The sequence below is a fragment of the Stenella coeruleoalba genome, assembly GCF_951394435.1.
Source record: "Stenella coeruleoalba genome assembly, chromosome: 10".
NCBI lineage: Eukaryota > Metazoa > Chordata > Mammalia > Artiodactyla > Delphinidae > Stenella > Stenella coeruleoalba.
In genome coordinates, this window is record NC_137156.1 from 98,027,504 (window position 1) to 98,055,055 (window position 27,552).

At 44.5% G+C, this 27,552-nt stretch overlaps 3 protein-coding genes and 1 pseudogene across 11 annotated transcripts in view; 2 read left to right on the forward strand and 2 right to left on the reverse strand.

Annotated features, from left to right (window-relative positions):
- The window catches only part of FANCD2 (FA complementation group D2), a 56,792-nt gene extending 45,348 nt beyond the window's left edge, over positions 1 to 11,444 (forward strand). For 5 of the 8 annotated variants that reach the window (XM_079935819.1, XM_079935818.1, XM_079935822.1 and 2 more), the window contains 11 exons: positions 133 to 263; positions 1,634 to 1,727; positions 2,373 to 2,495; positions 3,334 to 3,427; positions 4,129 to 4,200; positions 4,912 to 4,950; positions 5,919 to 5,993; positions 6,972 to 7,046; positions 8,016 to 8,162; positions 9,551 to 9,646; positions 11,112 to 11,444. In XM_079935819.1, the coding sequence (XP_079791945.1) occupies positions 133 to 263; positions 1,634 to 1,727; positions 2,373 to 2,495; positions 3,334 to 3,427; positions 4,129 to 4,200; positions 4,912 to 4,950; positions 5,919 to 5,993; positions 6,972 to 7,046; positions 8,016 to 8,162; positions 9,551 to 9,646; positions 11,112 to 11,177 (1,012 nt within the window). In that variant the 3' untranslated portion in view covers positions 11,178 to 11,444. Of the gene's footprint in view, positions 1 to 132; positions 264 to 1,633; positions 1,728 to 2,372; positions 2,496 to 3,333; positions 3,428 to 4,128; positions 4,201 to 4,911; positions 4,951 to 5,918; positions 5,994 to 6,971; positions 7,047 to 8,015; positions 8,163 to 9,550; positions 9,647 to 11,111 lie in introns of those variants that run through there. The other 3 variants (XM_079935823.1, XR_013830361.1, XM_079935824.1) reach the window with 3 other exon arrangements.
- A 1,139-nt stretch (positions 11,445 to 12,583) lies between these two features.
- On the reverse strand, positions 12,584 to 13,121 carry FANCD2OS (FANCD2 opposite strand; the record flags this gene model as incomplete). Its single annotated transcript, XM_079935186.1, is given in 3 exon segments — positions 12,584 to 12,655; positions 12,659 to 12,691; positions 12,693 to 13,121. Coding segments are annotated over 3 exon segments (531 nt in total). The 5' UTR covers positions 13,119 to 13,121.
- Positions 13,122 to 14,168: 1,047 nt separating this feature from the next.
- On the reverse strand, positions 14,169 to 14,714 carry LOC307192798 (non-histone chromosomal protein HMG-14-like; annotated as a pseudogene). The gene has a single exon. The product of its transcript is annotated as a non-histone chromosomal protein HMG-14-like (transcript).
- A 4,600-nt stretch (positions 14,715 to 19,314) lies between these two features.
- Positions 19,315 to 26,509, forward strand: BRK1 (BRICK1 subunit of SCAR/WAVE actin nucleating complex). The gene is made up of 3 exons (XM_079935828.1): positions 19,315 to 19,633; positions 25,504 to 25,586; positions 25,858 to 26,509. Exons 1-3 carry the CDS (start codon positions 19,516 to 19,518, stop codon positions 25,882 to 25,884), a joined length of 228 nt encoding a protein of 75 aa, XP_079791954.1. The 5' UTR covers positions 19,315 to 19,515; the 3' UTR covers positions 25,885 to 26,509.
- The last annotated feature ends 1,043 nt before the right edge of the window (positions 26,510 to 27,552 follow it).

Below are 27,552 nucleotides of genomic sequence, written 5' to 3' on the forward strand. Positions count from 1 at the left end.
AAAGCCCCTGCAAATGAGGAGGATTCTGATTAGACCATCAAGCATTTAAGCGGACTTGGATAACTCATGGATTTAGACATATCTGTAATACTTGTGGTGTTGTTTTTTATTTTTTTTCTTGTCTCCTTACAGCCAGAGCTTCCATTACTTGCAGAATTTCCATCTCAGCATTCCCAGTTTCCAGTGTGCTCTTTATCTCATCAGACTTTTGATGGTCATTTTGGAGAAATCTACAGCTCCTACTCAGAACAAAGGAAAAATTGGTGATGGGCCATATCCTCTTTTTTCTTTCATGAATAGACTTGTAAACTTAGGGCTTCCTAGGACCTTGTAAATTTTATAAGCAAATCTGTCCATAACTCTGGATGTGCTCTCTTGCTATACCAAGAAGGACATTTTTCCAGAAGGAGCTATGTCTGATGTCTGCTGACATTGACTGGACTGAGTGTGGTTAGTTCAGTTGGCTAGATTTTGTTTGGCTTTTGTTTGTGTCCTTCTTTTTTTTTTTTTTTCCCCTTAAGTATCTGAGACATTTGACTGAAAGACATAAACCGTGAAGTTAATAAAATGGGAGAGAGAGGAGAAATCAGAATTAAGTGTAAAGAAAGGTTTGGCCCCATCCCTGATCTTTTTCTTTCTTTCTTTCCTTCTTTTATTTTTTTTTATTTATTTATTTTTTTTTTTGCGGCACACGAGCCTCTCACTGTTGTGGCCTCTCCCGTTGCGGAGCACAGGCTCCGGACGCGCAGGCTCAGCGGCCATGGCTCACGGGCCCACCTGCTCCGCGGCATGTGGGATCTTCCCGGACCGGGGCACGAACCCATGTCCCCTGCATTGGCAGGCAGACTCTCAACCACTGCGCCACCAGGGAAGCCCCCTTCTTTTATTTTTTTAAAATTTTTATTTATTTATTTTTGGCTGCGTCGGGTCTTAGTTGTGGCACGCAGGATCTTTCGTTGCAGCGCACGGGCTTCTCTCTAGTTGTGGCGCGAGGGCTTTTCTCTAGTTGTGGTGTGCGGGCTTAGTTGCCCCGTGGCATGTGGGATCTTAGTTCCCCGACCAGGGATCGAACCGGCGTCCTCTGCATTGCAAGACGGATTCTTAATCGCTGGACCACCAGGGAAGTCCCCCTGATCTTTTTCTTTAACTATCTTTTGACATAGCTCTTGGAATGCATCTCACTGATACAACTTAATTGGCAGCACAGACAGAAAGCAAGGAGAACATGCAAAACAAACCTTTATTATTCCCTGTTGTTTAAAAAGGGAGGGTTTGGTATGAATCTAGGAAGCAGCCACTGCTTGTTGGCCTGCCAAGGAGGAGCTGAGATGGACTTCCCACTGCCCAGCAGCATTCCTTTTCTCTGTGTGTCTGTGTGGTTCACGTTTGTGTCAAGACAGGGTAAGAGGGTGCGACATGTTGAGTCTTAGAGAAATGGGTTTATTTCTGGTAGAAGAACCAGTAGAGCAGGAATTCATGACAGCTTTTTTTCAAATTGTCTGTTAGCCCAGGAACGTCATAGTAAATATAAAGGAATAATCCCTTTGGTCAGTAATCATCCCCAAAAGCCTGCAAAACAAGAGTGAAGTTCATTTTCCATGAATGAGATATCTTTGCCTTGTTTCTCCAACAGCTTCCCTGGCCAGACAGTTCCTTTTCCGGGTGTGGCCAAGTGGGGAGAAAGAGAAGAGCGGCATTCCTAATGACCAGCTCCAGGCTTTGCTTAGGTGAGAGGCTCAGTTTCTGTCCACAAGCCAAATAGCCTTCCATTTTGCCACTGTTCAGATCCCTTGTCTGGTCAAAAACTGAGAAATTACCTTGGTTAGGGGTAACTTGGAAGCAGTGAAGTAGGTTTGAAATTAACATAATTTGGAATATGTGGATTGTCAGATCTTCTTGTTCTGTTTTATACTGTCAGCTAGTTCTTTATTAAATCAAATCATAGAGGAAGTGGGGGAGTCTGCTGTTGTATCCTGCCTTGTTAACCAGTGAGTCAGATATTTATTATTGCCTACCATATCCAAGACACAGCCATCACTTTCAAGGTGTCTAACTGTATTTCCAACTGAGACATCATTTCCTTTACCTCCTGACAAGTATTTGGAATCCTTATTAAAAATAAGTATTGGGAGTTCCCTGGCGGTCCAGTGGTTAAGACTTGGCGCTTTCACTGCTATGGCCCCAGGTTCAGTCCCTGGTTGGGGAACTAAGATCCCACAAGCCACGTGGTGCAGCCAAAAAATAAAAAAAAATAAAGTAAAATAAATGCTAATAGTTGTTTTAAAGCTTAGTACCTGGTAATGTCTCAAGAAAGAAATCTTGATTTAGGAATTCTGTAACATGCATTCATACTCCTATGGCTGTCAATGCAGCATCTACCTGGAGCACACAGACAGTGTTCTGAAGGCCATAGAGGAGATCGCTGGTGTTGGTGTCCCGGAGCTGATCAGCTCTCCTAAAGAGGCATCTTCCTCCACATTCCCTACACTGACCAGGTAAGGGAGTACTCTCCTCTTGTTCTCTCCCTAAGTTAGAATCACACTGTCTAATGTATGTAGTTTCCAAATAACTACCTTACTCTTCATCTAGTTCTGATACAGAGGGTAGGTACAATCATTCATTCAACACACACAGTGTCTACTGTGCATTCTCTCCAAGCAGCTCTTAGCCAGCCCATGTGAAAGGACCTTACTGAGGAATGAATTTTCAGTAGTTACAGTCTTCAGCGGCATTGGATATTTAATCACCAGACTTCTATCAGTGCTTTCATCCTTTAAATGTGAAATTACTTTTCCAGTATTTTAGCCATCTTTAGAAGGATACAGTGATTGTTGTATCTAACCATATATGTCTCACTTAATGGGTTTTGTGTCTCATAATATCAGTGGTTATCTGACACTCGTATGGTCTTCACAGTTTATAACACACTCTTACATCGTTTATCTCACTTGATCCTTTTGATGAATCTGTGAGGTAGGTATCATTACCCCTGTTTCACTGATGAGAAAAATGAGTGTTAGGGGGCTTGCTCAGTTGATACAGGCAATAAAGTAAATATGGAACTAGGAACTTAAACTCAGATCTTCTCACCACTACTTTCCTGCTGTTTACCACTACACTCACCCTTCATGAACTTAATCCTCTGATTTTACAGGTCATCTTCTCGGCTCATTTCTAAATCCTTCCCACTCTCACGTCCTCTTAGGGTGGACCCTAGTGAAAGGACATTCAGAGAGGTGGGGAGGGAAATAACTTTTGGTTCCCTGGCTTCTTCCCAGGACTTTGTTTCTGAGCAGTGCATCATTGTGTGGGCATCATCCTTTTCTCTTCTAGGCACACGTTTGTCATTTTCTTCCATGTGATGATGGCTGAACTAGAGAAGACAGTGAAAGGTCTTCAGGCTGGAACAGCAGCAGACTCGGAGCAGGTAAGTCAGATATTCCCACCCCAAGAAGTAGACTCTGGATTACTTGGAAGCTGCTGATTCTTCTACGCCTTGGGTCCAGAATTTTCTCCTAAGCTATTTCCTTCGAGTTACTAAGATCCAGGATTTTTTTTTCAAAGAGCTTCTGGTTTAATTTCCTTTCCCTCTGGTTGGAAGTGAGGATTGGGCTCTGTTTTCCCTGGCTACTTTCCAGGGGACTTGGGACTCCATAGACCTAGTCTGGAAAAAAATATCTTTGGTTGCAGCCTCATATACCGGGCTGCAACTTGTGATCTGGCATGAGGTGAGCAAGCCTGTTTGAGATGCTGTGGTAGCCTGGGCCTTGGTAGCCTGCTAACCAGAACCGAGCTAGCCTGCTGGGAGATAGGGCTTGCCTAGGGAATCAGAGAAGCCACAGGGAGCTGATGGCCCAGAGGTATGTTGCAGAGGCTTTTTCCTACTTGGAAATTATTGAAGAGAGGTCCTCTTATTAGAAAGTCTCTATAAGATACCCTAATGTTACCATATACATGCAGGCCTCAGAACCATCTTGTGGGTGCACTGGTTGCCACATCTCTGTAGGAGGATAATTGGCTTAAATCTCTGTATAACTGTGTAGTTCAAGAACCATATATTAGTAGGAGTACAGTAAGAGAAGTATTTGGCTGTGATTCAGAGGTGTGTGTATATTTGGCTGCCTCTAGATTCATGAAGAGAAGCTCCTCTACTGGAACATGGCTGTTCGAGACTTCAGTATCCTCATCAACCTGATAAAGGTGAGCATGGAAGCTCCTTATCTCATCTCACTGGCTAATTGCAGGAACCACCAAGGGGCCTGGCTTCCAAACTGGACTCTCCCCAGCCTCCCTTGGGGATCTGCTTCCCACATCTTCTTCCCTATGCCCCACCCACCCTGGATAACCCCTTCCCCTCTTCCTGAGCAGTGTCTTTTCCTTCTCTGCCTTCCTCCTTCCCATCTGTGCCACAGCACTTACTATTTAATGGGTCCTTCCCCGTGTCATCGCCACCACCACCCCGCCGTGGGTCTGAGCACATTCCCCACTGTGTCCCTCTTCCCACCTGAGTGCCTTCTTTATCCCTCACACATACTCTGTGCTCTCCCCCACTCCATGATTTTGCTCAGACTGTTTCTCCAGCTTAGAATGTTGCTCTCTCTCCTTTCTGCCTCATCTACTCTTTCTTCAGGCTTCAGATCAAGGTTTGGGGCCTCTGCAATGCCATCTTCTTAACATTCCCAGTTGGAATCAATTCCTTGTTCCTCTCAGCTCCCCTCTTCCTTTTCTTGAACTTCAGTTACAGGGATTCCTTCGTTCTGCTTTGTAATTGACTTGTTGACATATTGGCCTGCCTTCTTCATTTTAGACGTCTCTGCAACACTCAGAGCTGTGCTTTGCATGGTGGGGAGGAGGCTGGGGTGCTCAGAGGAGCAGCCTTCAGCTTTGGTTTCTTGTCCTTCATCTCTACAGGTGTTTGACAGCCGTCCTGTTCTGCATGTATGTTTGAAGGTGAGACCGGCCCTCTTTAGTGTTTATCCTTCCTGTGAGTTAACTGAGTGGAATTGCTTAATACCTTGACCAAAAGCCAGTCTCCAGAATCTGTGCTATCAGGTAGTCTAGAAAAGACCATGGATATGTTTTCCCATACTAGTTGGATGACAAGAGAAACCAATTTTACTATGAGTTTGAAAACTTAGTCTTAGAAATAGGATTAGTGGCTTCAGGAGCAGTAGTCACTCCCTGCCATTCCTTCCCAGGCAATAGAAAGGAAGGAGGAGTGGGTGATTGCTCTTTTTAAAGCCCATGTATGGCCTTATCAATGTGGGAGCTGGTGTTCTGGTATCTGCTGAACTCCTCTGCCGGGGGATATCCCAGATTAGCCATAGATTTGATGGTAAACCCATCAAATCTTTGATAGCTTAAGAGCTAAAGAACACTATAGGGAGAATGCTTCTAGGCCCACTCTTGACAGTTCCTTCTTGTGGATGGTGCCCCATTCTCATTATCTCCTGGCTTCTCTCTTCCTCTTTACTCACTCCACCCTGGTGCCATTATGGGAGATGGGTGAGAAGGGGGAGTCATTTACCTGATTGGTAAATTGGGCAAGTGGTCATGTGCTTTCTCAGCTCTACGCAGTTCTTTCCTCTTGAGAGTAAGGTGTCCTCAGGGAGCTGGGGTTCCCCTCTGTTCCTCTGTGCCCTCATTCTCAAGCTGAGCAACACCCCTGTGCATTGACTGTGTCTGGGGTAGGTAAGTCTGCCTAATTCTGGGGCTTAGTTAGCAGGCCCATTTAGCTTTTGCATTAAGCTACATTCTCCAAATTAACCTTTTGGACCCTTTCCAATTTATTTTTTATATATAAAAATAAGAAAATAAACCCCCTGGTCTGGGAAATGTTATGCTGCCTGAGGCAGGGGCCTTTCAGGTAAAAGACCTCAGCTAGAGGTCATCACCAGTGTGTCTCTTCTCTTCTTCAGTATGGGCGTCTCTTTGTGGAAGCATTTCTGAAGCAGTGTATGCCTCTCCTAGACTTCAGTTTTAGAAAACATCGGGTAAGAACTGAGAACAGAGAGCAAAAATATGCCCTGTACAGTTGTTCAGAAGATATGTCCACGGCGATTCCTGGGCTGGCATGGGGGTGGTCCCCTTGCCCAGGTTCTGGGCCACAGATCTGCTTAGGTACTTCTGGTCACTTCACCTATCCCCAGAGATGCCCATGTAGGACTGAATGTTCCATAGTACGTCCGCCTTCCTACTTCTCCTACAGACTTGAGGATGGTTGTTCTTTTTAGCTTGATTTTATTGTGCTACTGCAGTCCCAAGACCTCACATATTAGTGTGTCATTTGCTTATTCCTGTGTGCTTCTCTAAGTCTGGTCTTGGGAATTTAAAAACAAAACAAACGAACGAAAAAAACCTCATTTGTGTCTTAAACTCTTGTTATAACGGAGTCTTGAGAGTTTTTTACCCAAGTGGGATCCAAGACTAGAGTAGTGAAATAAGAATAGAAACAGGGGCTCCCCTGGCAGTCCAGTGGTGAAGACTTCACGCTTCCACTGTAGGGGGTGCGGGTTCCATCCCTGGTCGGGGAACTAAGGTCCCGCGTGCCCCACAGTGCAGCCAAAAATTTTAATTTAAAAATAAAAAGAACAGAAACAGAGATGATTACTTCTTACACATACTTAGCAAGTTGAACTTTGCAAAACACTCTCACAATATTTGGTTGGTCCCTCATAACTCAGAAAGATAAAGGGGAGGATAGCCAGTGATCACTCCTCCTCCTATTTGAGGGCCAAATTAAGATAATTGTCTAGCATAATCTTGAAAAATTGTGAATCACTATGTTGTACACCTGAAACATATTGTAAATCAACTATACCTCAATTTTAAAAAAAGAAGAGATGATTATCCATATACAGCTGGAACCCGCAGGCTTGATCCTCTTTGGAACCCTTGGTTGCAAGAATATCTTGCATATAAAATGAAATGAGAACGTTTCATATGGCACTTACAAATGTTGTTGGTTATAGGAAGATGTTCTGAGTTTACTGGAAACCTTCCAGTTGAATACAAGGCTGCTTCATCACCTGTGTGGGCATTCCAAGGTAAGATGGAAAGCAGGTCACACCACCAACCCACCTGTTGGTTTAATCTGTGGTTGTGATTTTGGAGATCCGTGGGCTCCAGTGCCTTCTTCCTTTTTTACCCCTCTTGAGCCTTTATTTCTGGGACTATGTCTGTCCAAAGGCAGTTTATTCAGAGTGGTCAAATCCTCAGTTGCTGGCAGAGATTGGGTAATCATCTAGAGGGGAATTTCTGCATCTGAAATTTGACTCAAACTCCATAGCCCTGTTTCCTCCAGGAGCGCTTCTTTGGTGAGAGAATGTTGGTGAATGTGTAACTGCTACAAAGTACTCTGGGCAGGAGGAATATTATGTAAGTGATGACTCTGCTGGAGACAAGAGGTAGTTCTAAAAGCAGCTGTTTTTAGAGCTTTTCAGCTGTACTACTTACTTGTCAAGGAACACATCTGTCTCTTGTGAGAACATTTTAGCATTAAAGGACTTTTCCACTTGAAGCCTGGAGTTGAGCCAGTCATTTTTTGTGTGAAGGAACACAGAACCATGGAGTGCTGCAGTCACTGGCAAGCCCAGTTCCTGTTGTTCATTTCCTCCCCTGGTTCTAACTTTTTAAGGTGCTGAACAGTGGAATTTTATAAGGACTCCCTCAGCTAAACAGGGATACTCTCTGTTGTTTAATATCAGTAGAATATACATTCAAGAATATTTTACGTAAATTCATTGATAATTGATCAATAAGAGGTTATGAAGAGGAACCGTGAAGTGTTGGTGGTATGTCTTCTAGGCTCTTTTAGCTTGAAGGACAGCTGCCATTCTCTTCGGAATACTCTGCCGGACTACTGCTCTTTGATGGAACATGTCTCTGGCCTGTACTGGCAGGGCATATGGTCTTGTTCAGTGTTCAAGGTGTCAGGAATTCAAAAGTTTCTGTATAGGAAATGTGAAAGCATGATGATAAACCCAGATGAGTTGGATGCATTTGTTTCCATTCAGATTCACCAGGACACGAAACTCACCAAGCATGTGCCTTTGCTCAAAAAGACCCTGGAGCTGTTAGTTTGCAGAGTGAAAGCCATGCTCATCCTCAACAATTGCCGAGAGGCTTTTTGGCTGGGCAATCTCAAAAACCGGGACTTGCAGGTAAGCCTGGGAGCCCGCCAGTAGCAATCTCCTACTTCCTTTCTTTGTGAGAGCATTGGAAAGTATCTAAGGAAGGTCACCTAAGCCCCACTCTCAATACTCAAAACTGCTTTTCTCAAATCTGTGACTGTTTAGCTCTTAACGTTAGGGTACATTGCCTTTGGGCCCTGGTTGCAGGTTGCACTCCTCATCCCAGGCAGCGAAGGCACCAAAACATACCATTGATATCAACAAGGCCTCAGACATAGAGGAGCAGATCAGGAAAACCTCCTTCTCATAGCTAGAGGGATACCTTTAAGCCCTAATGTGGGTAGATTTAGAATATTTTTGTATATAAAACTTTGTTTGTTTAGTTATTTTGGGTTTTTTCCCCTAAAACCAGTCTGTCTTGTTCCTGAAATTATTCTCTGGCTAATTTTAACAAATGAGCATTTCTTAGTTCTTTCAATTGTCTGACTGACTGGCTGAAATCTTGTTTTGCTTATACTACTACTTTGGAGTTATAGCATTTTTCAAATACAGTGCAAGCCCTCCTCATTCATGCTTACAACATCTGAGTCTTAAAATCTTATATACGACAAAAAAAAAAAAAAAAAAATCTGGGCTTCCCTGGTGGCACAGTGGTTGAGAGTCTGCCTGCCGATGCAGGGGACACGGGTTCGTGCCCCGGTCCAGGCGGATCCCACATGCCGTGGAGCCATGGCCGCTGAGCCTGCACATCCAGAGCCTGTGCTCCGCAGCGGGAGAGGCCACAACGGTGAGAGGCCCGCGTACCGCAAAAAAAAAAAAGAAAAGAAAAGAAAAAATCTTATGTATGAAAAGAATAGCTCCCCAGAGAATTAGCTTCCTTTCTTCACTTCAATCTCTTGCTTCCATGAGAAAATTGAAGCTCAGCAAAGTTAAGTAAACTTATCATTCAGCCATAAGTGAGTGGAGCAAGGGTTTGAGTCCAAACAGTCCTGATCCAGATTTGATGTTCTTAAACCATTTTAGTGTACCATCCTTTAGCCTCTACATGGCCATTTGTGATTGGTGTGTTGGTGTTCATGCTCACATACCTTAAGGTATTTGGGAAACTTTAGAACCATATTCAGCATTACCTGAAAGAGTCACCAATACAGTCTGGTCTTGTAAAACTAGTATGATATTAGAATACAAAGATGAACCTTTAAAACTACATATTGTATCAGAGCCACAAGCATCTTAGAAATCTTGGGTTGATTATCACTTCTCTAGATGCTGGATCACAGGTTGGTGTCCGTGTTTGACCATATTTGAATGACTGAATATCTTTCTTTGCTTTGTCTATAAACTAAGCCTTTCTCCCCTTGAGACCCCATATGTGATCATTTATAACCCACTGTTTGTCCTGGCCCATTCACATTCAGGGTGAAGAGATTATATCCCAGAATTCCCAGGAGAGCACAGCAGATGAGAGTGAGGATGATACGTCATCCCAGGTCTCCAAGAGCAAAGGAACAGAGGTATGTCTGTAAAAGGCACCAGAGTGGCATTGATGGTAGAGAGTGCAGAATTTTCCCTGCTTGATTTTATAATCAGATACTTCTATGCCCATCTCCATTCCCTCCAAAAAAGCTTCTGTGCTGATGTGAATTCTGTGGGGGCCAGAAAAAAACCCACACGATATTATAATCACTCAATATTTTAATCACAACTTGAGTATCTGGAGTTGTTTGTAGCATATGTTATAGAGTTGAAAGTTCCCTTCCATTATAGCCTCCTGAATTCATATCTGAAACCATTTTAGAGGGGAGATAAGAAGAGGTCAAAGTGTTCTCTAAGTGTTGAGAAGAATGAGTTAAACCATTTGAACATGTTGTTTGAGTATCTAAAATAGAAATGTGAAAGCTAAAGCACAGAATCAAAAGCTGCTACCACTGAGGACTAAAGTAAGAGTAGGAGTCCTTATGCTCTTTTGGGCTACTACCAATGCTTTTGAGACTTTAAAGAAAGCTAAAGAAAAATGTATATATTTATTAAAGTTTGTTACAATTCAGGTGGGTTATAGATACAGAGAAGCTGAGATTTAAGAACCCCTGCTGTGGATACAGTTTGTAATGCAATTTGAGGCTGATGCGTAAGGACTATTTAGTATGAAAAATTCTTTTATTACATGGTCCTCTGTTTTATTTGTATAGAATATCTCCACCTTGTTCTGATAAAAAAGTTTTATGGCTTTCTTTTTTTCCCTATAAATTTATTTATTTATTTATTTTTGGCTGCGTTGGGTCTTTGTTGCTGCATGCGGGCTTTCGCTAGTTGCGGCGAGCGGGGCCTACTCTTCGTTGTGGTGCACGGGCTTCTCATTGCAGTGGCTTCTGTTTGTTGCAGAGCACGGGCTTCAGTAGTTGTGGCACGCGGGCTTAGTTGCTCCGCAGCATGTGGGATCTTCCCAGACTAGGGCTCGAACCCGTCTCCCCTGCATTGGCAGGTGGATTCTTAATCACTGCGCCACCAGGGAAGTCCCCATCAAATAGTTTTGAGGCAGACAGTATCCTATTAGTTTGGTGCTTTGTCATAAGCAAGCCTCCCAGATTAGATTTTACAAACCAGAGAGAATTTTACTCTGGATTCCTATTGGATTTTGAATTTAACAAACATTTCATTCTATATTGAATGCCCATTTTGTTCCTATGTCACACACATGCAGTGGAGCTGGAGGGCCGTGGCTTATTTACAAATCATGCATATTTGGTTGGGTTGCAGAATGGCATAAGTCAGTATCAAAATGGCTCCCTCCATCGTCTTGGCTTAGAGGCCATGATACAAGAATGGGGGAGCCTCTGATTCATTCTCAAAAGAATGGTTTAAAACCTATCACTGTTTTTAACAACGATACAATACAGTCATATATGCTGTGGGAGCAGTGTTGCAAGTCATGGCGTCGCCCGGATGACCTAAAATACTTAATTATCCTTTGCCTCTTAGGACGGTGAAGAAGATGAAGCAAGTGATGGAGAAAAGGAGCAAGAGAGTGATGATGACTCTGATTAGACCACAGAATGATACTCCCTCCCCATCTCTGCCAGCTACTTACCATTTTGTGTTCAGGGTTTCAAATCTGCTGTCTGCCTTTCTAACAGGAAGCATCCTATTTTGTCCTTAAAGAAGGGGCTTTATTGAATCAACTTAATTGTGGATTTCACAGGTTGTCTACTAACATCAAAGACCGTGGCTCAGAATTCGAATGTAGTGTTACTTACCAATTTAGGCAAACACGGCAGTGCTGTGCTAGCCTCCTGAATTCAGGGCAGTGCTGTGACTCTGAGCTTCAGGAGCTAGTTTTGAAACTCTGGATTTATTCTAGAATTTAGGCTTGTACCAGTCTTACAAATAAATTCTGTTTTAAGTTCTGCCTCAGCTACCTCATTCCTATTTTCGAATTTCCTTCATAGATGGAACTGAATTGGTGTTTGTGCAGAGAAATAATGGAGACTGGTACAACACATCAGTTCTACCAATTACAATCATATGTTCCCTATTACAAGGACCCTATTATTTGAGATGAGAAGATATTTTGTGATCTTTTTTGGAGGAGTGACGAATTTCTTTTAATGCCCAAAGAAAGTCGAATGTTTGGCTGCTTTTTAAATTTTTGGTGGTCATGTAGATATGATAAAGGAGAAAAAGGCAGCATCAAATTCATGTTAACTTTGCATATATAATTTTTATTTTATTTCCACATTATTCTGAGTTATACCTATAATCTAGTTAGAACAATGCTACAAAATTACTTATAGTTTATTAAAAATAGAACATTAGGAGTACATTTCAGCTAAAATGGAGAACTCTCATGTCTTCTGCCAGAAAGCCCAGTTTCAGTGCTGCTACCAAGTTCTTTTTTGCCAGGCTGTAAATATTAATATTTGTTATATTTGTACCCACTTTTGTACTCTCTGGTAGTATTAGGGTGTGGCTGGTTAGGTTTTTTTGTTCGTTTTATGGTGGGGGAGGTTATTTGTTTTTGTTTTTTTAAATTAATCGTTGACCCACATACAGATTTTTGACCCCTTCATCCTCATGTACATAGAAATCCATAATCTCCTTCCTTGACACTCTTTGTTTCCCCAACTCATTGTGGTCTTCAGTGTTGAAAAGAGTTCACGGTAGGCTCATTGGTTTATATGGTTTGTTTAATGGTTCTTTATTACATGTACATGTCAATGCTAGTTTGACTCTAAATGGTTGTTCAGCTTTACAATAGAAATGTTCTCCCTTGCTCTGTCACTGGCCTATTTTTGGACAGGAAGAGAGGAGGGGGGCTCCTGAATTGTCACTGTTTGACTGAAAAGCAAGATGGCTGGGGCAAACACAGTTTCCTTTACACAGAAAGGTCTATGTAAGCTTCAGGCACATAGCAAAAGGCGTGGTGTGAGGAATGGGGATCAGATGGGGACACTTTACTTGGAGTGTTGCAAGGCAAAGGTGCACTTATTGTATGTCGCATACAGCAAGAGGATGGAGCACAGCATCTATTTGCACATGGTCACTGTCATCTGAATCTGAGGCTTCCTTAAGTCCAGTGGGCCCCTGGTGCTCCCGGCTGATGATTTTGCAAACGGCTGACTTGTCTGAAACTCTGAAGGTCCCAGTCCACTTTGGCGGCTGAGCCGTGATGACCCTGCCAAAGACAGAATCCACTCCATTGAGGCAGACAGGCTGAAGCTTCCTGACCAGCCCTTTCTTGTTGTTCATGGTTCGGAGCTCTGACGTGTGGCAGGGCAACTTGGGACTCACCCCAGGCTCCAGGAATGGACTGTCTAGAACTAGAGAGACCTCTTGAAAGCACAGCTGCACTTCAAGATTAGAAGGGGTGTGGGGGAAACAGGGGGAAGCCCTAAAGGGGTGCTTGGAAGGTGTAGGTGTTGTATGCTGCAGCCATTGGAAGCCCTCATCCGGTGGGGTCCATGGTGACCAGAGCTGGTATCCTGCCATTGACAGTCCTAGAGGAGAGGAATCAGAACATGGAATTTTCCTAGCATGCTTTTGGCAAGGGCATGGCTGTTTAAATTCACATCTCTGTCTCATTATTGACTTTAACTTACTCTGTAGTTCTCATGAAAAGATTCCAATAGATGTTAGGATATTAGTAATTCTATAAAGGGCAGTAGAGGATAGTGACAAGTATTGAATCTGGCAACTGCTATGTGTACTTTATTAAACCTTATCACAAGCCTCTGAAGGTAGGTTTGTACCCATTTTACAGATGAGGAAATAGATGTGTCCAAAATGGAGTGTCCCTGTTCAGCATTAGGATCTGTGCTGTGTTGATAACTGCTGAAGTCAGAATCTATGCCTCTCAGGTGGCAGAAGCTGCTGGCATTTCATGATGAGACATTATTTGTGGATGGATGCTCAGAAAGGTGTGTCTTGCCAAATATTTGTGACTCTAAATCCCATGTATTTATACCGTTGGTTCTCAAAGTATGATTCTTTTTTTTCTTTCATAACTGAGATTTTATTGGTTGTTTTGAGGATCAGTACACAGACATTTCAACTTGTACACAATTCTCAACATACGTACCAAAAACCTAAAAAATCATGTAGTTGTGATTCTTTTCTGAACAGTTATTCCAGTGACTTTCCAGCTTAAAATTTGGGGGCAAATTTTCCTTCACAGGATATCAAGTACCAATATCTTCAAATATTGATATGCTGTTACATCGTAAGTCCCACTAATTCACAATTTAATAATCACATACACTACATACTCAAATTGTCGGTCGTTCACAGCACATTAACAGTTACTAGAAGAACTGGACTACCACAACCAAAGATGTTACAGAGTGCACAAAATTCTGCCCAGGAGAGCCAAGATCAAGGGGTGAGTGGTTTGCTTTAGGAAACAATTCTACCAAAAACAACGTGGGAAGAGAAGTAATTTAAAGTGTTTAAGACATTAAATGCACAACTGACTCCAAACTGCCATTTAGTATGCTTTGTATTATAGGATATAAAAGCTACACCCAAGAGAATCAAAGCCTCCCATATTCAATATCCCACTATTTTCTGGTTGTACCAAAAAATAAACAACCAGCAAATGATTTCACCTCTTAAAAAAAAGCATTTACACTTAAAAAATGGGATGAGGTGGGATTCCTTCCTTTTTAAAAATGTTTCTAGAGCTACTAAAAAACTTGCATTTACAAAATAGTTGATAAAAATATTCCTCTGGATTGTACAAGAAGGGAAACAGGGACCACTGATAGGACCAGGTGTGTGATATTAATCAGACTTGGCTTCTTTCTCTCCTGCTTCATCAGAAGCTGGGCTCTCCTCATTTTTAGTTTCTCCATTTTCTGCAGGTAACTCTTTAGTCTCTTGGTTGGCCACTTCAGTCTGTTTTCCCTTTGCTCCCCTTTTGCCTTTTGTTTGCACTTTTTTTGTCGGAAGATTTATCCTTTCCTGCCGCCTTTTTTGGCTTCGTTTCCACTTTTGCAGGAGCCGGATTAGCTGACAACCTCACCGATCTCCTCTTGGGCTCCTCCTTCGCCGCCCCCTCGGCCGAGCTGACCTTCCTCTTGGGCATCGTGGCGGCGGGGCGGGCGGGCCGCGGCGTGCCGAGAGCCTTCGCGAAGCTGGTCTGCCTGGCCGCTGCCGCTCCTCCTGCCGCCCGAGCTGCTGGGACCCGCGGTGGGGGCGGCCTCAAAGTATGATTCAGGGACTAGAACCATGACAGTCATCTGGGAATGTGGCAGAAATGCAGATTCTTGGGCCCCACCTGAGACCTATAGAATCAGAAACTCTGGGGGGAAGGACCCTGCATTCTGCATTTAAACAAACCCTCCAGGGGAGTCTGATGTACCTTGTAGTTTGAGAACTTCTTATGCTGTTCCTTTAAGGAACTTCAGCTTTTACTATTCTTAATTATGGAGACAGTCTGCTCTTGGCCCTAAAAACCTCTTTTCTGACACAAGGGAGCAGCTCTCTCAGGGCCCTGAGCTACTTATATACCACCTCAGAGGAATTACACCAGGCTGGGAGGGAAAAGAATTCCAAAGGCCAGTCTTTTAAAGTTTATAAAAGATTTTTCTGGTTCTTCTATGTGTGTTTTGTTTTTGTTTTTTTCTTATCTATGAAAGACCCACTGGTTAAGAACTTGATTCCCACCCCGCCCTTTGGAGATAAAGGAAAGGGCTGGGAGGATGTTGCTAATGCAAAATTTATCCAAGTAGAATTTGGACTTGCCATTTTTCTACTTTAAAATTGTCAACTACTAACATTTTTTGAGCACCTACCTATTATGTTAAGGGGCATAGCATATCCCTTTTCTTTCCAGTCAAGTGTATTTCTCTGCCCCTTCTCTAGTCTCCCTCAAAGGTAGCAGCAGATCTGATCCCATCCCATCCAGTAATTGCCCAGGAAATACTGTTAAAAGTTTGACACCTCCACCATAGTTTGTGACACGGTAAGTTTCGTTTTTTAAAGGGAATTGTTAGTGACCTTTCAAACCAGAAGACCTGCCCGCTGACAGTGGTTAGTAGAAAGGAGATTTGTTGATTTCCTCCAACTGGTATGTTTCTCCTGATCTATGCAGGCCCTTATGCATACTGCTCAAATATCTGGGCTGCCTTCGGATGAGAAATTGACACCCAGGGGATAGTTATCTATTCCAAACAGGCTGTGGAAGGCTTCTGGTGCTTGATATTATGACCCTAGGAGCATACATCCAGGATCAGGGCTGCTCTGGTACACCACCAAGGCAAGGTGCAGGTGGAGGGCGTTAACGCCTCTGAGCATATGACCAAAAAAAGAAAAATCCCAGGAGCCTTTCCTCACTTGTCTCCTAAGAGGAAATAGGGCCAGAGGGAAAAGGCTTTATCAAATGTCCAGCCTAAATATTGGGCAGAACCGGGCTTCCCTGGTGGCGCAGCAGTTGAGAGTCCGCCTGCCAACGCAGGGGACACGGGTTTGTGCCCCGGTCCGGGAAGATCCCACGTGCCGCGGAGCGGCTGGGCCCGTGAGCCATGGCTGCTGAGCCTGCGCGTCCGGAGCCTGTGCTCCGCAACAGGAGAGGCCACAACAGTGAGAGGCCCGCGTAACGCAAAAAATATATATATATATTTATTTTGGCTGCACCGGGTCTTAGTTGCGGCACTTGGGATCTTCATTGCTGCATGCAGACTCTTAGTTGCGCCATGCATGTGTGATCTAGTTCCCTCACCAGGGATTGAACCCGGGCCCCCTGCATTGGGAGCGTGGAGTCCTACCCAATGGACCACCGGGGAAGTCCCCTGAGATGATTTTGAATTGCAACTTTTTTTTACCCAGTAAGTTTATTTTTATTTTCCTCTTGAATAAAAGAGATACTTGTTATTTAAAAAGCAAACAAAACAGGAGTTTTTATCGCACAGTTGTGTTTTTTATTTTTTTTGCGGGGGGTTGGTACGCGGGCGCCTCACTGTTGTGGCCTCTCCCGTTGCGGAGCACAGGCTCCGGACGCGCAGGCGCAGCGGCCATGGCTCATGGGCCCAGCTGCTCCGCGGCATGTGGGATCTTCCCAGACCGGGGCACGAACCCGTGTCCCCTGCATCGGCAGGCGGACTCTCAACCACTGCGCCACCAGCGAAGCCCACTTGTGTTTTTTAAATGAAAGTCCCCCAAAGCAGAATTGTATGATTAAGAATTGTTGGATAGAGAAGGCTTCATGCTGTTATGACAATCTGCACCACAGTCCTCTGTCTAATCTGCCCAACATTAAGGGATGTATTCCTGGAGGTACCTTTGCCATCACCTCCAAGTCTGATACTCCACCTCCACGGCCACCATACATGTATAGAAAGCCAGAATCTCCCATACTTCATATTATTGATGATCTACAACATCAGTTTGGTCTGTATCATGCAACACAACATTCTGGTTGCACCATCCAGGGATTCTCGTGACAACAGCCGCATTTGCTCTGCTGAGAGCCCATATAATGTTTTTACAGTAGCCAGCAACATTGCCACACTGCACACACTATACCTATAGGCATGCAAATAATGGTCCAAGTACACATGATTGCAAAGGCAACTCAAATGACCACACAATACAATCAAAACATTTCTTCACGAATTTGATTTCGCGCTGATTGTTATACCTGGAGTCAGTGACAAGATCCCCAAGTTCTGTGAAGTGTGTGACAGACTCAAGGATAGGGATCTGTCTCCCTTATGCTGAGGCAGTCTATCACCCGGAAGCACTCCTTGCTGCACCAAGAGCATTCCTGAAGCTTGCCTGTGAAGCCCTGCATCACGCGTTGGGAACAATTCCTACAATGAAGAAGTACCACATTGGCAAACCCATAACTGGAGGACTGAATGGCAGAGAGCCTTCTGGATGCCTGCGTTTGATATTTAGGATCGATATTTATTATTATTTCAGAAACCATTTACATGAAAATGTGGGAGAGCTCAGATGGACTTTAACCTGTTCTCAGAGTGGTACAATGAAAAGATAATGGAGTCTGGAATCAGCTGGTGAAGGTCCACCACTTAATTGGCTCTGTGACCCTGGACTTCAGTTTTCTCATCTGTAAAATTGGAAACCTCTTCCTCACTTCCTTCCACAGGGTTTGTGAGGATCCAGTGAGGTAACAGCTATTAAAGCATCATTATAGGGGCTTCCCTGGTGGAGCAGTGGTTGAGAATCTGCCTGCCAGGGTAGGGGACTATGGGTTCAAGCCCTGGTCCGGGAAGATCCCACATGCAGCGGAGCAACTAAGCCCGTGCGCCACAACTACTGAGCCTGTACTCTAGAGCCTGTGAGCCACAACTACTGAGCCCGCGTGCTGCAACTACTGAAGCCTGCATGCCTAGAGCCCATGCTCTGCAATGAAAGAAGCCACCGCAATGAGAAGCCCACGCACCGCAACGAAGAGTAGCCCCCACTCGCCACAACTAGAGAAAGCCTGCGTGAAGCAACGAAGACCCAACACAGCCAAAAATAAATAAATTAAATAAATAAATTTATATTTTAAAAAAGCAGCATTATAGCTTATAAGATCTTCTACCAGAGTACAGGACTGCTAGTAATGTTTTCTTCCCAGCTACTGCTAGAAGAAATCTGACTGTTCATCACTTTTTAAAAACTAAAAGGCAGGGCTTCCCTGGTGGCACAGTGGTTGAGAGTCCGCCTGCCGATGCAGGGGACACGGGTTCGTGCCCCGGTCCGGGAAGATCCCACATGCTGCAGAGCGGCTGGGCCCGTGAGCCATGGCCGCGGAGCCTGCGCCTCCGGGGCCTGTGCTCCACAACGGGAGAGGCCACAGCAGTGAGAGGCTCGCGTACGGCAAAAACAAAACAAAACAAAACAAAAAAAAAAACTAAAAGGCATTTACCATACAAACCAGATTGTAAATATTCCCTGAAACAAATAAAATTGCACATAATTCCACTACCTTAACAAACTAGGTATTGACATTTTTTTGGTATATCCTTCTTGTCCTCAAGCAGATATAATTTTTGCATAGTTGCAATTTAAAAAACAACAACACATGCATTTTGTTTTCCCTTTCATTTATCATCTCCATTATGTTGCCACAGTTTTTCATAATTAGCATTTATATGACTGCATAATATTGCTCTAAGTGGCCATACCAATGTTTAGCCATTCCCCAACTGTTGAGATTTATTTTTAAAAAACACATAATGCCTCAAAGAACACCTTTGTGCATAAAGTGTTTTTTCTTTTTCAATACTTTTGTTAATACCTAGGTTAAAAAGTTTGAAAATTTTTACAGCTCTTGCTAACAATTTACAAATTTCCTTCCGAAGGGTTTGTGCCAGTTTACAGTGTGACCAGCTATTTACGAGTTTACCAATTTCCCCTCAGCCTCTTCAACACTGAGTATTATCGTTAAAAAAAAAAATAACGTTTGTTCATTTGATAATTGTAAGGTGGGACATCATGTTGTGTTGTTAAAAGGCATTTTAAAAATGATTTGTATTTAATGTGGTTTAATTGGCTATGCCCAGCTTATTGTGGACACAGACCGCAAGCTTAGTCTGGAGCACCCGAGGGAAGGGATGATGCGGGCCCACGCTCCCCCGCCAAGGACCGTAACCTCCAGAGACAGAGATGGTGGTAGCGGTGGCGCGGGGGGTGGGGTGGGGGTGGGGGGGACTTTGGCCCGTGCGCACTCCATTCTTCTCCACGACCTGGAGGCGACGGTCTTCAGGGGCGTGGGAGCAGCGCGAAAAGGCCAGTGAAGACGTGACAATGCGCAGGCGCACCACAAGGCCCATGGATTCGTGGGTGCCCCAGGACCGCTGTGGACCGGCGGCGCAGGCGCACTGGCGGCCTGGAGGGTCGAGGCGCCTGCGCAATCGCGCTTCCTTAGGCTGCAGCCATGGCGGGGCAAGAGGATCCGGTGCAGCGGGAGATTCACCAGGACTGGGCGAACCGGGAGTACATTGAGGTCATCACCAGCAGCATCAAGAAAATCGCAGACTTTCTCAACTCGTTTGGTCAGCGGGCGAGCCGGGGGAGGCTGGGAGGAGGGAGGCCTGCTGAGGGAGGGCGCTGAGAAGCTTTGAAGGGGACTCGGGGAGCCTCGGGCTCCTGCTGGTTTTCGCTTCCTCCTTCAGGCCGCACCTTCCCCCTCTCGCCCTGACCCCCGGCCTCCACTGGGCAGTCCCTGTGGGGTGTTCCTGCCCCACGCTGAGCTCATCGGCTTCCTTACCTTCACCCCGGATCCATTAACAAGTCTTTCCTTTTCCCGGATACGTCAGGCAGCCCCATCCATCGTCTGCTTCTTTTCTACTCTTCAGTCGCCTCCCTTCTTCTTCTGTGCTTCGCTTCCAGTCCCCGCTTGGCTCTCGGAACGCAGCATGGCTGTGTTACTGCCTTGTAAAGACTCTAGACGGTTGCCCATCTCCCTCCGGATCGAGTCGAAGCCCTTGAGCTCCGAGCCTCTTAGTCGCTCCTCCGGCCCCTCCTGTGGGTTCCTTTCTGTCTCCGCGCGCGCTGTGCTGAGTGGCAGCAGATGAGGGCAGAGTAAGGTCCACATCGCGTCAGGCCATGGACATCTCTGCATTGCTAGTCTCTAGCCGACAGTGGGTGTTCTGTCTGCTTCTAGCAAAATCTTTCCTAGGCCTGCTCGTGACAGTTTTAAATTCTCTTCGCATTGTTCCACATCCTTCTGGACGGCAGGCGCCTAGCAGAGACCCCCTACCTCATGTTCTCCAAGTGTTTCTTTGAGAGAACTGAACACTGGGTAGACTTTCTATGGCATTACAAGGTGTGGGGATGACGTCTAGTGATCTTTTTCTAACTGCTGTGCTTCTGGTCCACTCTTTCAGCAACATTAAGCGATTAAGATTAAGGAGGGGACACCGATGTATTAAAAAAGATTTCAAAAGGAATTATTTTCTAGCTAGAGAACTGACAAGTCCTAAGGAGTGTAAAGGTGACAGGGCAAGAGTCTTGTCAGAAAGCATCAGCAAGAGAAACTAGATCTGAGTACAAGGCTCTCTCTCAGGTTCTGTGGGGGACACAGAAGCCTTGAAGATGAAATAAGGACAACTTCAGAGCAAAGCAGAACATTGCTTTTGTCTTAATATATTCACATACAATGTGACTTGGTGTGATGGATTTCCTCACACAGGGAATGAGGGTGAAGGTAGTATTAATGAGAGATGAGAATAGTATAAATTGTATGTCAGTGATACAAATTCACACACATAACTTAGTATAGAGGTTGTAGTAGGGAATGGTAGTCAAGAAGTCATAGAACTCATGTATCCTGAAATTATTTTTTAAGTTCTGTGCAAACTATTTTGATGTTAGTTTTCCTAATTGTCTCTCCTTCCTTAGCTAAACTATTATTGGGGGTTTTTTAGGGCATTCTTTACTCATAACGTTCCCTCAGAGGCAGAGCCAGGTAAGAGAAAACAAAATGTTCCGTGCCCCGGGAGGGATGGAGTGATGACAGGGTCACAGCTTTGACACTTTGGCTTAGTCTGGAGAGGCAGTGGAAAGTAGTTGGACAGATAACTGACGTGGAGAGTTTTTACTTTTAAAACCAGAAGCAGGGCTTCCCTGGTGGCGCAGTGGTTGAGAGTCCGCCTGCCGATGCAGGGGACACGGGTTCGTGCCCCGGTCCGGGAAGACCCCACATGCCGCGGAGCGGCTGGGTCCGTGAGCCATGGCCGCTGAGCCTGCGCGTCCGGAGCCTGTGCTCCACAATGGGAGAGGCCACAACAGTGAGAGGCCCGCGTACCGCAAAAAAAACCCCCCCAAAAAACCCCAAAGCAAAAGGCTTCATTTATCTGGTAGGAGTTAGTATCTGATATGTAGACACAGAATATCCAAACAGAGTATTAAGAATGTCAGTTCAGTAAATAAAGCATCTAAAATAACAAGTTAAACTGGTGCTGTTGTTCAAAATTTAAAAGTGAGCTAGCATCTCACTTCCCCCAGTTTGGATCTAGGTAATGTAATAACTTCGTTTCTGAGCACGGAATCATATTAATAAGCATATAATAAACATACATTTATCTCTGGCATAAAACTTCTTGACATTTTACTGAAGTTTTAGTGGGTGAGTCTTGGAACGAACCGAAAATTGAAGAGTTTGAGCTTAGGATTGCAGAGGAGAAGTGTCTCTTTTCTTGCTTTATAAGCAAGGAAATACCTGTTGTGAGATTTTAGCAACTGCGTGTGAGTCCCATTTTATGATCAGATAGAGAATAAAGACTTTTTTTTTTTTCTTCAAAATTTCCAGCAAGTCCTAGACCAAGGAAGTAGATGCATAGGATTCCGTTCTTCAGGAGCTGGGAGAAATGGCTTCCCTTGGCTTAGGCCATTATTCTCCTTTAAGGTGAGGATAATGGCCTGATGTTTGGAGTAATTACTAGGTGGTTTTTGAAGATTTTAGAAAGTGTATTTAGTCCTTTTAAAGAAAAGAACAATTAATTACAAGTAAGAACAATTAGGAAGCACGATTAAAAGTTAAAGCAATTTGTCTTAGCAGTTAGGTATACCTGAGGCAAGTTCCTGAAGATTGACGATATCATGATACAAGAGTTTAGACAAAGACCACCAGGCTGAGAAACTGGGTAAATCGTAAGGATAGACTTCAGTGTGTTGTCTTGGCATTGGATGACTCAGGATGAGTGAGTGTGGGATGTATTTTCCCTGTCTAAGCCCTTAGCATGACTCCTCAATTCTGACATGTATCTGGGGGGGCTTTGTATTGTGTTTATAATGTGATTTGGTGGTGCAGAGATTTAGCAGGCGTTTACTTTGAGGGGGCATCTATAGCTTTTTGAAAATGGCAGCAGACCTATAATTCTCACCCTGACCACAGAGAGGTTGTGTAGGGCATGTGCTTTGGGGAGGGAACTGTTTTTCCGGGATACCTAATGATTCTGAACAGCTTCTACCCTGTGATTCCAGCTAGTGTGAGTAGAATTTTGATCTCTTTGTGGTTTACCCTTTAAGCATTGGAGGACCACCTGAACCTGAGGACACACAGATCGTGATGGAGCACTAACATCCTAACACTGGACCTATTCTGTACTTTGAATTGATGATGTTTCTAAAAATAGATTGTTACAGATGATAGCTTTTTATTTTTACACCTTTTTTTCTGACTCTAAAGCTAATATGTTCAGAGAAATGTAACAAAAAAAAATAGAGAATGAGGCTGGTTTTTGTTTGTTTGTTTGTTTGTTTTTTGCAGTACGTGGGCCTCTCACTGTTGTGGCCTCTCCTGTTGTGGAGCACAGCCTCCGGACGCGCAGGCTCAGCGGCCATGGCTCACAGGCCCAGCCGCTCCGCGGCATGTGGGGTCTTCCCGGACCGGGGCACAAACTCGTGTCCCCTGCATCGGCAGGCGGACTCTCAACCACTGCGCCACCAGGGAAGCCTGAGAATGAGGCTGTTTTTAAATCTCAATTCTTATACTTGGCAAACAAATACAGCCTCTTGTAACTCCAGCTGTGCGTCAGATGCTGTGAGAAAGGGATAAATAAGAATAAATGGACATAGCCACTCTTAGGAAGTTTATAATTTTGTTGGAGAAATAAGACCTTAAGAGAAAGACAGTGCTGATTTTTGTAGGTTAAGGTTACCTGCAGTAAGAGTTCAGAGAAGTTGTCTGGTAACTGGCATTTGTTAGCGGTGGTAACGTATGCACACCATCAAGCACCCTGATGAGGACAACTTGCTTTTTCCATTACAGTCTGGTGATAATGTACATACAAATGCATTGTGGTTTCAAATTTGTCCGGCTGCCGCATGGTTTCCCAGCATTTTGTTTGAATTGGTATGTATTTAATGGGATCTGAAATATGACTGAAGTTTCTAGAGTTCAACATTTTACATTTTCAACAGTGCTTATCCATGCAGGCCAGTAACATAGTGCTGTTCTTGGATTCTGATTCATCACCAGATTGACAGAGCTAGAACAGAACAGCCATCCAGGAAGGAAACCTCCCTCTCACCACCCTGCGCCTTCATTTTGGCAGACGTTTTTATGGGAAAAGACAGGTTGTCGGTGATAACATTCACGCTCTTACTGAAAAGCATACGCGATGTGCCTCTGAGCTTCTAAAAACCAGGCTGAAAAGAGTTTAGGTCCTGTTGGGCAGTCCTAGCAGTGGCGGTGTATCCGGGAAAAGGAGGGTGCTGAGGTGCTTCTGCTCAAGCTGGGCCTGGGAATTAGAAGAAGCAGCCCTAGCAGATTAAAAAAAAACACAAAAAAACAAGATGAAAAAGAAGAGTGAACAATGTCCAGAATAGGCAAATCCTTACAGAAGAGGGAGAAGTATATCCACTCAGCAAAGACCTCTCAGAGGTCCACTTTGAACTGACTTGAAGGAGAATGTTTAAAAGGGCAAGATGAGTAAGATTTGGACTTGATGAAATGAAAGTCAAGGCAAGATCAGGGTGCGCAAGATTTGTTAAATTGGGTGCTGAAGTGCTTTTGCATAGCATCCGGGGAAGAGATGAAAAGGAGGGATGTGAGCTAAGTATGAGATCACTGGGTGGGAGAGTGTCTCGGAGAGCAGATATTTTAAACTTCAGAAGTGAGGATTATTGAGAGATGACTGAAGAACAGTTTGGGGAGGCGTATGGGAGTAATTAGCATGCCTGGAAACCTTTTTCTCCCGGATGTTGAGAACAGTTGGAGGAAGAGTCGCCAAGTGATTGGTGTCAGAGAAGTTTGCAGGGGGAAAGGTATTTTAGGGCAAGTCTAGGTTTCCTTTTGGGTGAGGTGTTAAAGAGATTGGAAAGGATAGGGGAAGAAAAGGAATTTTTTGCAGATGAAAGGTGGGATCCACAGGGTAGTTGATGTTCTCCAAGTTTTCTCTTGTTCTGAAAGGCCTGTGCAGGTGCTGATGGGACATCAAGCACCCTTAGAGCAGCAGCAGTGAGCTGGCTTCCATGAGCTCAGAAACACCACACCTTCCCTCCTCCTCAGGGTCTGCTGCTTCCTTGGCCTCTGCTTTTCTTCCCTATTGAGATTATTTTCATCCTCTTGTCATTTCCCCTCTCTTGAAACTCTTGGTTTGCCTATTAGCAAATGGCCATCTGTACAGCCTTGCTGTATTAGTTTTCTCTTTTCTATTGCTGCCATAACAGATTACTACAAATATAGCGGCTTAAACCACATGCATTTACTATCATACAGTTGTGTAGGTCAGAAGTCCAACACTGGTTCACTGGGCTGAAATCACAGTGTCAGCAGGGCTGGAGGCTCTAGAAGAGGAGCTGCTTCCTGCCCGTAGGTTGTTGGCAGAATTCTGTTTCTTGCAGCTGTCAGACTAAGGTCCCTGTTTCCTTGCTGGCTGGCAGCTAAGGACCACGCCCAGCTTCTAAAGGTCACTTGCATCCCTTGGTTTATGGCCACCTCCCTCCATCTGCAAAGCCAACAGTGGCAGGTTGAGTCCCTCTCACACTTTGAATCTCTTCTTCCACTTTTCTTCTGCCTTTCTCTTCCATTTATGGATTTGTGATTAGATGGGGCCCATCTGGATAATCCAAGATCTCAAGGTCCTTAACTTTAATCACATGTGCAAAGTCCCTTTGCCTGTAGGGTACATATTCACAGGTTCTGGGGATTAGAGCGTAGACATCTTGCGGGGGGTGGTGGTGCGGGGCGGCATTATTCTCTGCCTGCCACGTTTGGTAGGAAGTTAGGCAGAGCCTCTCCAAGCAGCTGTGCTCCTAAGATACTTCTCACCTTATCCTCCCACTGCCTTGTTTTGCCCACTCGTTCTTCTTATCTGTGCTCTGCATGATATATCATTCCTCCTCTTCATCTTAGGGGCTGTGTGTGTGTTTGTGTCTGGAATGGCATTAATCCTGAACGTCAGTCTTCTTTTACCAGATATGTCTTGTCGTTCAAGACTCGCAACACTAAACGAGAAATTGACAGCTCTTGAGCGGAGAATAGAGTACATTGAAGCAAGGGTGAGTATGATGGGCAAGGGCCTTCCTCATGAGGCAGGCATGGCTGTACAAGAGAGAATGCACATTTCCACTTGTTGCTGAAAAAACCTGGAAGCAGAAACAGGCTTAGAGAAGTTAACTACCTTGCCTGAATTTAAACCAGCTTTCTGGGACTCTGAAGCTGTCATCTTTTCTACCACTCCCAACTACCTAGGATAGAAAATAAGAGTTTTTTTTTTTAGACCCCTCTAATGCTTTTGAATTTATCTGATTGTCAATTTTCCTTTGACAGGTGACAAAAGGTGAGACCCTCACCTAGAACTGTGCCATGCTGCTGCTGGGAAGTTGCTTTTACAGAACGCAGACCCTCGTGGGAAAGGCCCCAGCAGCCTTCAGCTCCTTCCTCTCTCCTTAAAGAGCAACAGGGCTTATTCTTGTTTTCCTTTTTTTCAAAAATGTGGCCTTTGGGCTCTGCCATGTACACCCAGCAGTGTGATGTGGCATGTGGGGAGGAGCCAGGGGAACTCTCAGAAACAACATTAGGCATTTTACTTCTTCAGTGACACTTTGTAGAACTACTTGTCAACATATTTGAGGCGCTAAGAGCCAGAAGGTGGGGACTCTGTCAAGGTCCTCCCCACCTCTCTCTCTCTCTCTATCTCTCTCAGCCTTTCCTTGCAGATCTCATTGCCTCTGCATTGATTCTATAAACGGTCTTTGCCTCCTCCCCACCTTTGGCCGGGGGTCAGAAGCAGTCCTGGCTGTGGTGCCCTGGCAAGGTGGCTGCCAGAGAATGTTGTTGCTAACCCACCAGTTTCTTGTCCTTTTGGGGAGGTCAAGCCCAGGCCCCCACTTGGCTTGAAAAGGGACATTTTCAGAGTTTTCTTTCTCTCACTTGGGGTGTCTTTATCTCTCATATTTCCCTAATAAACTCCTCAACTTTATCTGACTGCTGTGATTGTGGTGGGGAGAGGAGCTAGAGATGGGGCTCACGTATTCCACAGAAATCTGATGTGTGGGATTCTTACTCTAACAGCAAACTTTCAGATGTAGCTGTTTGATCAAACCCTAGGTGGCTTGCCAGCTGGAGCCCCCATATTTGGACTTTGCGCTAGTCCATCCTGAGAATCGTTTGGTCGTTCAGTGGACATTTACCGAGTACTTAGTATGTAGGCACTTTATGCTCCAATAAAATATGCAGTGTTGAATCAGGCGTGATGCTTGCCGTCTGTTGAAATACCAGCATCTACACGATTTAACTGCAATCCAGGGAAGACTATTAGTTTTATAAAGTACAAGCTAAACGTCTACTTCTTTTTGAAAAGCAAATCATTTAAGCAGAAGAGTCTAAAACTTTTCATTCTAGCATCAAAGCCTGCTATAAACTTGTGCCAACCCACTCCTAACGGCTTAGCCGCCATGTAGATTTTCATTTTAGTCATGTAGAAGTCATTTCTCCCTATTCAAATCTTACTTGCCACTCAAGGTCTAGCTTAAGCCGAACCTCCTCCATAAAGTTTTCCTAACGTTACTTTTCATTCAGTGCTGCCCTGTTCCTTTTCTCAGTCCCTCCCATCCTGCCATGCTGATACTGCGCTTCAGCCCTGGGTTTGATCTTGTTCTCTGCCTCGGTGTCTGCATCGTACAGTATACATCAGTGCCTTTGCCTGTGTTGCTCAGCTGGGTACCTTGCAAAAGGCAGGTAGTCAGTAAATAGCAATTGAAGTGACTTGGCAGAGCTCAAGCTGCTTTGCATTGTCACATCTGAGCTTAGATCCGTGCTTAGACCTTTGGAAGACCATTTTAAGTAGTACCTTCACTTAAAAATGTGGTATTACAATGGAGGCAATACTGACCTCCTTTACTTTGGTAAGTGCTGTTTTTCAACATTATTGAGCTCATCTGAGGTGATCTAACAATCGCTTGAGTTCATTATTCATAATATCTTCTGTATCCTTTCTGAGATAAATAAGTACTTGTAAAGTTC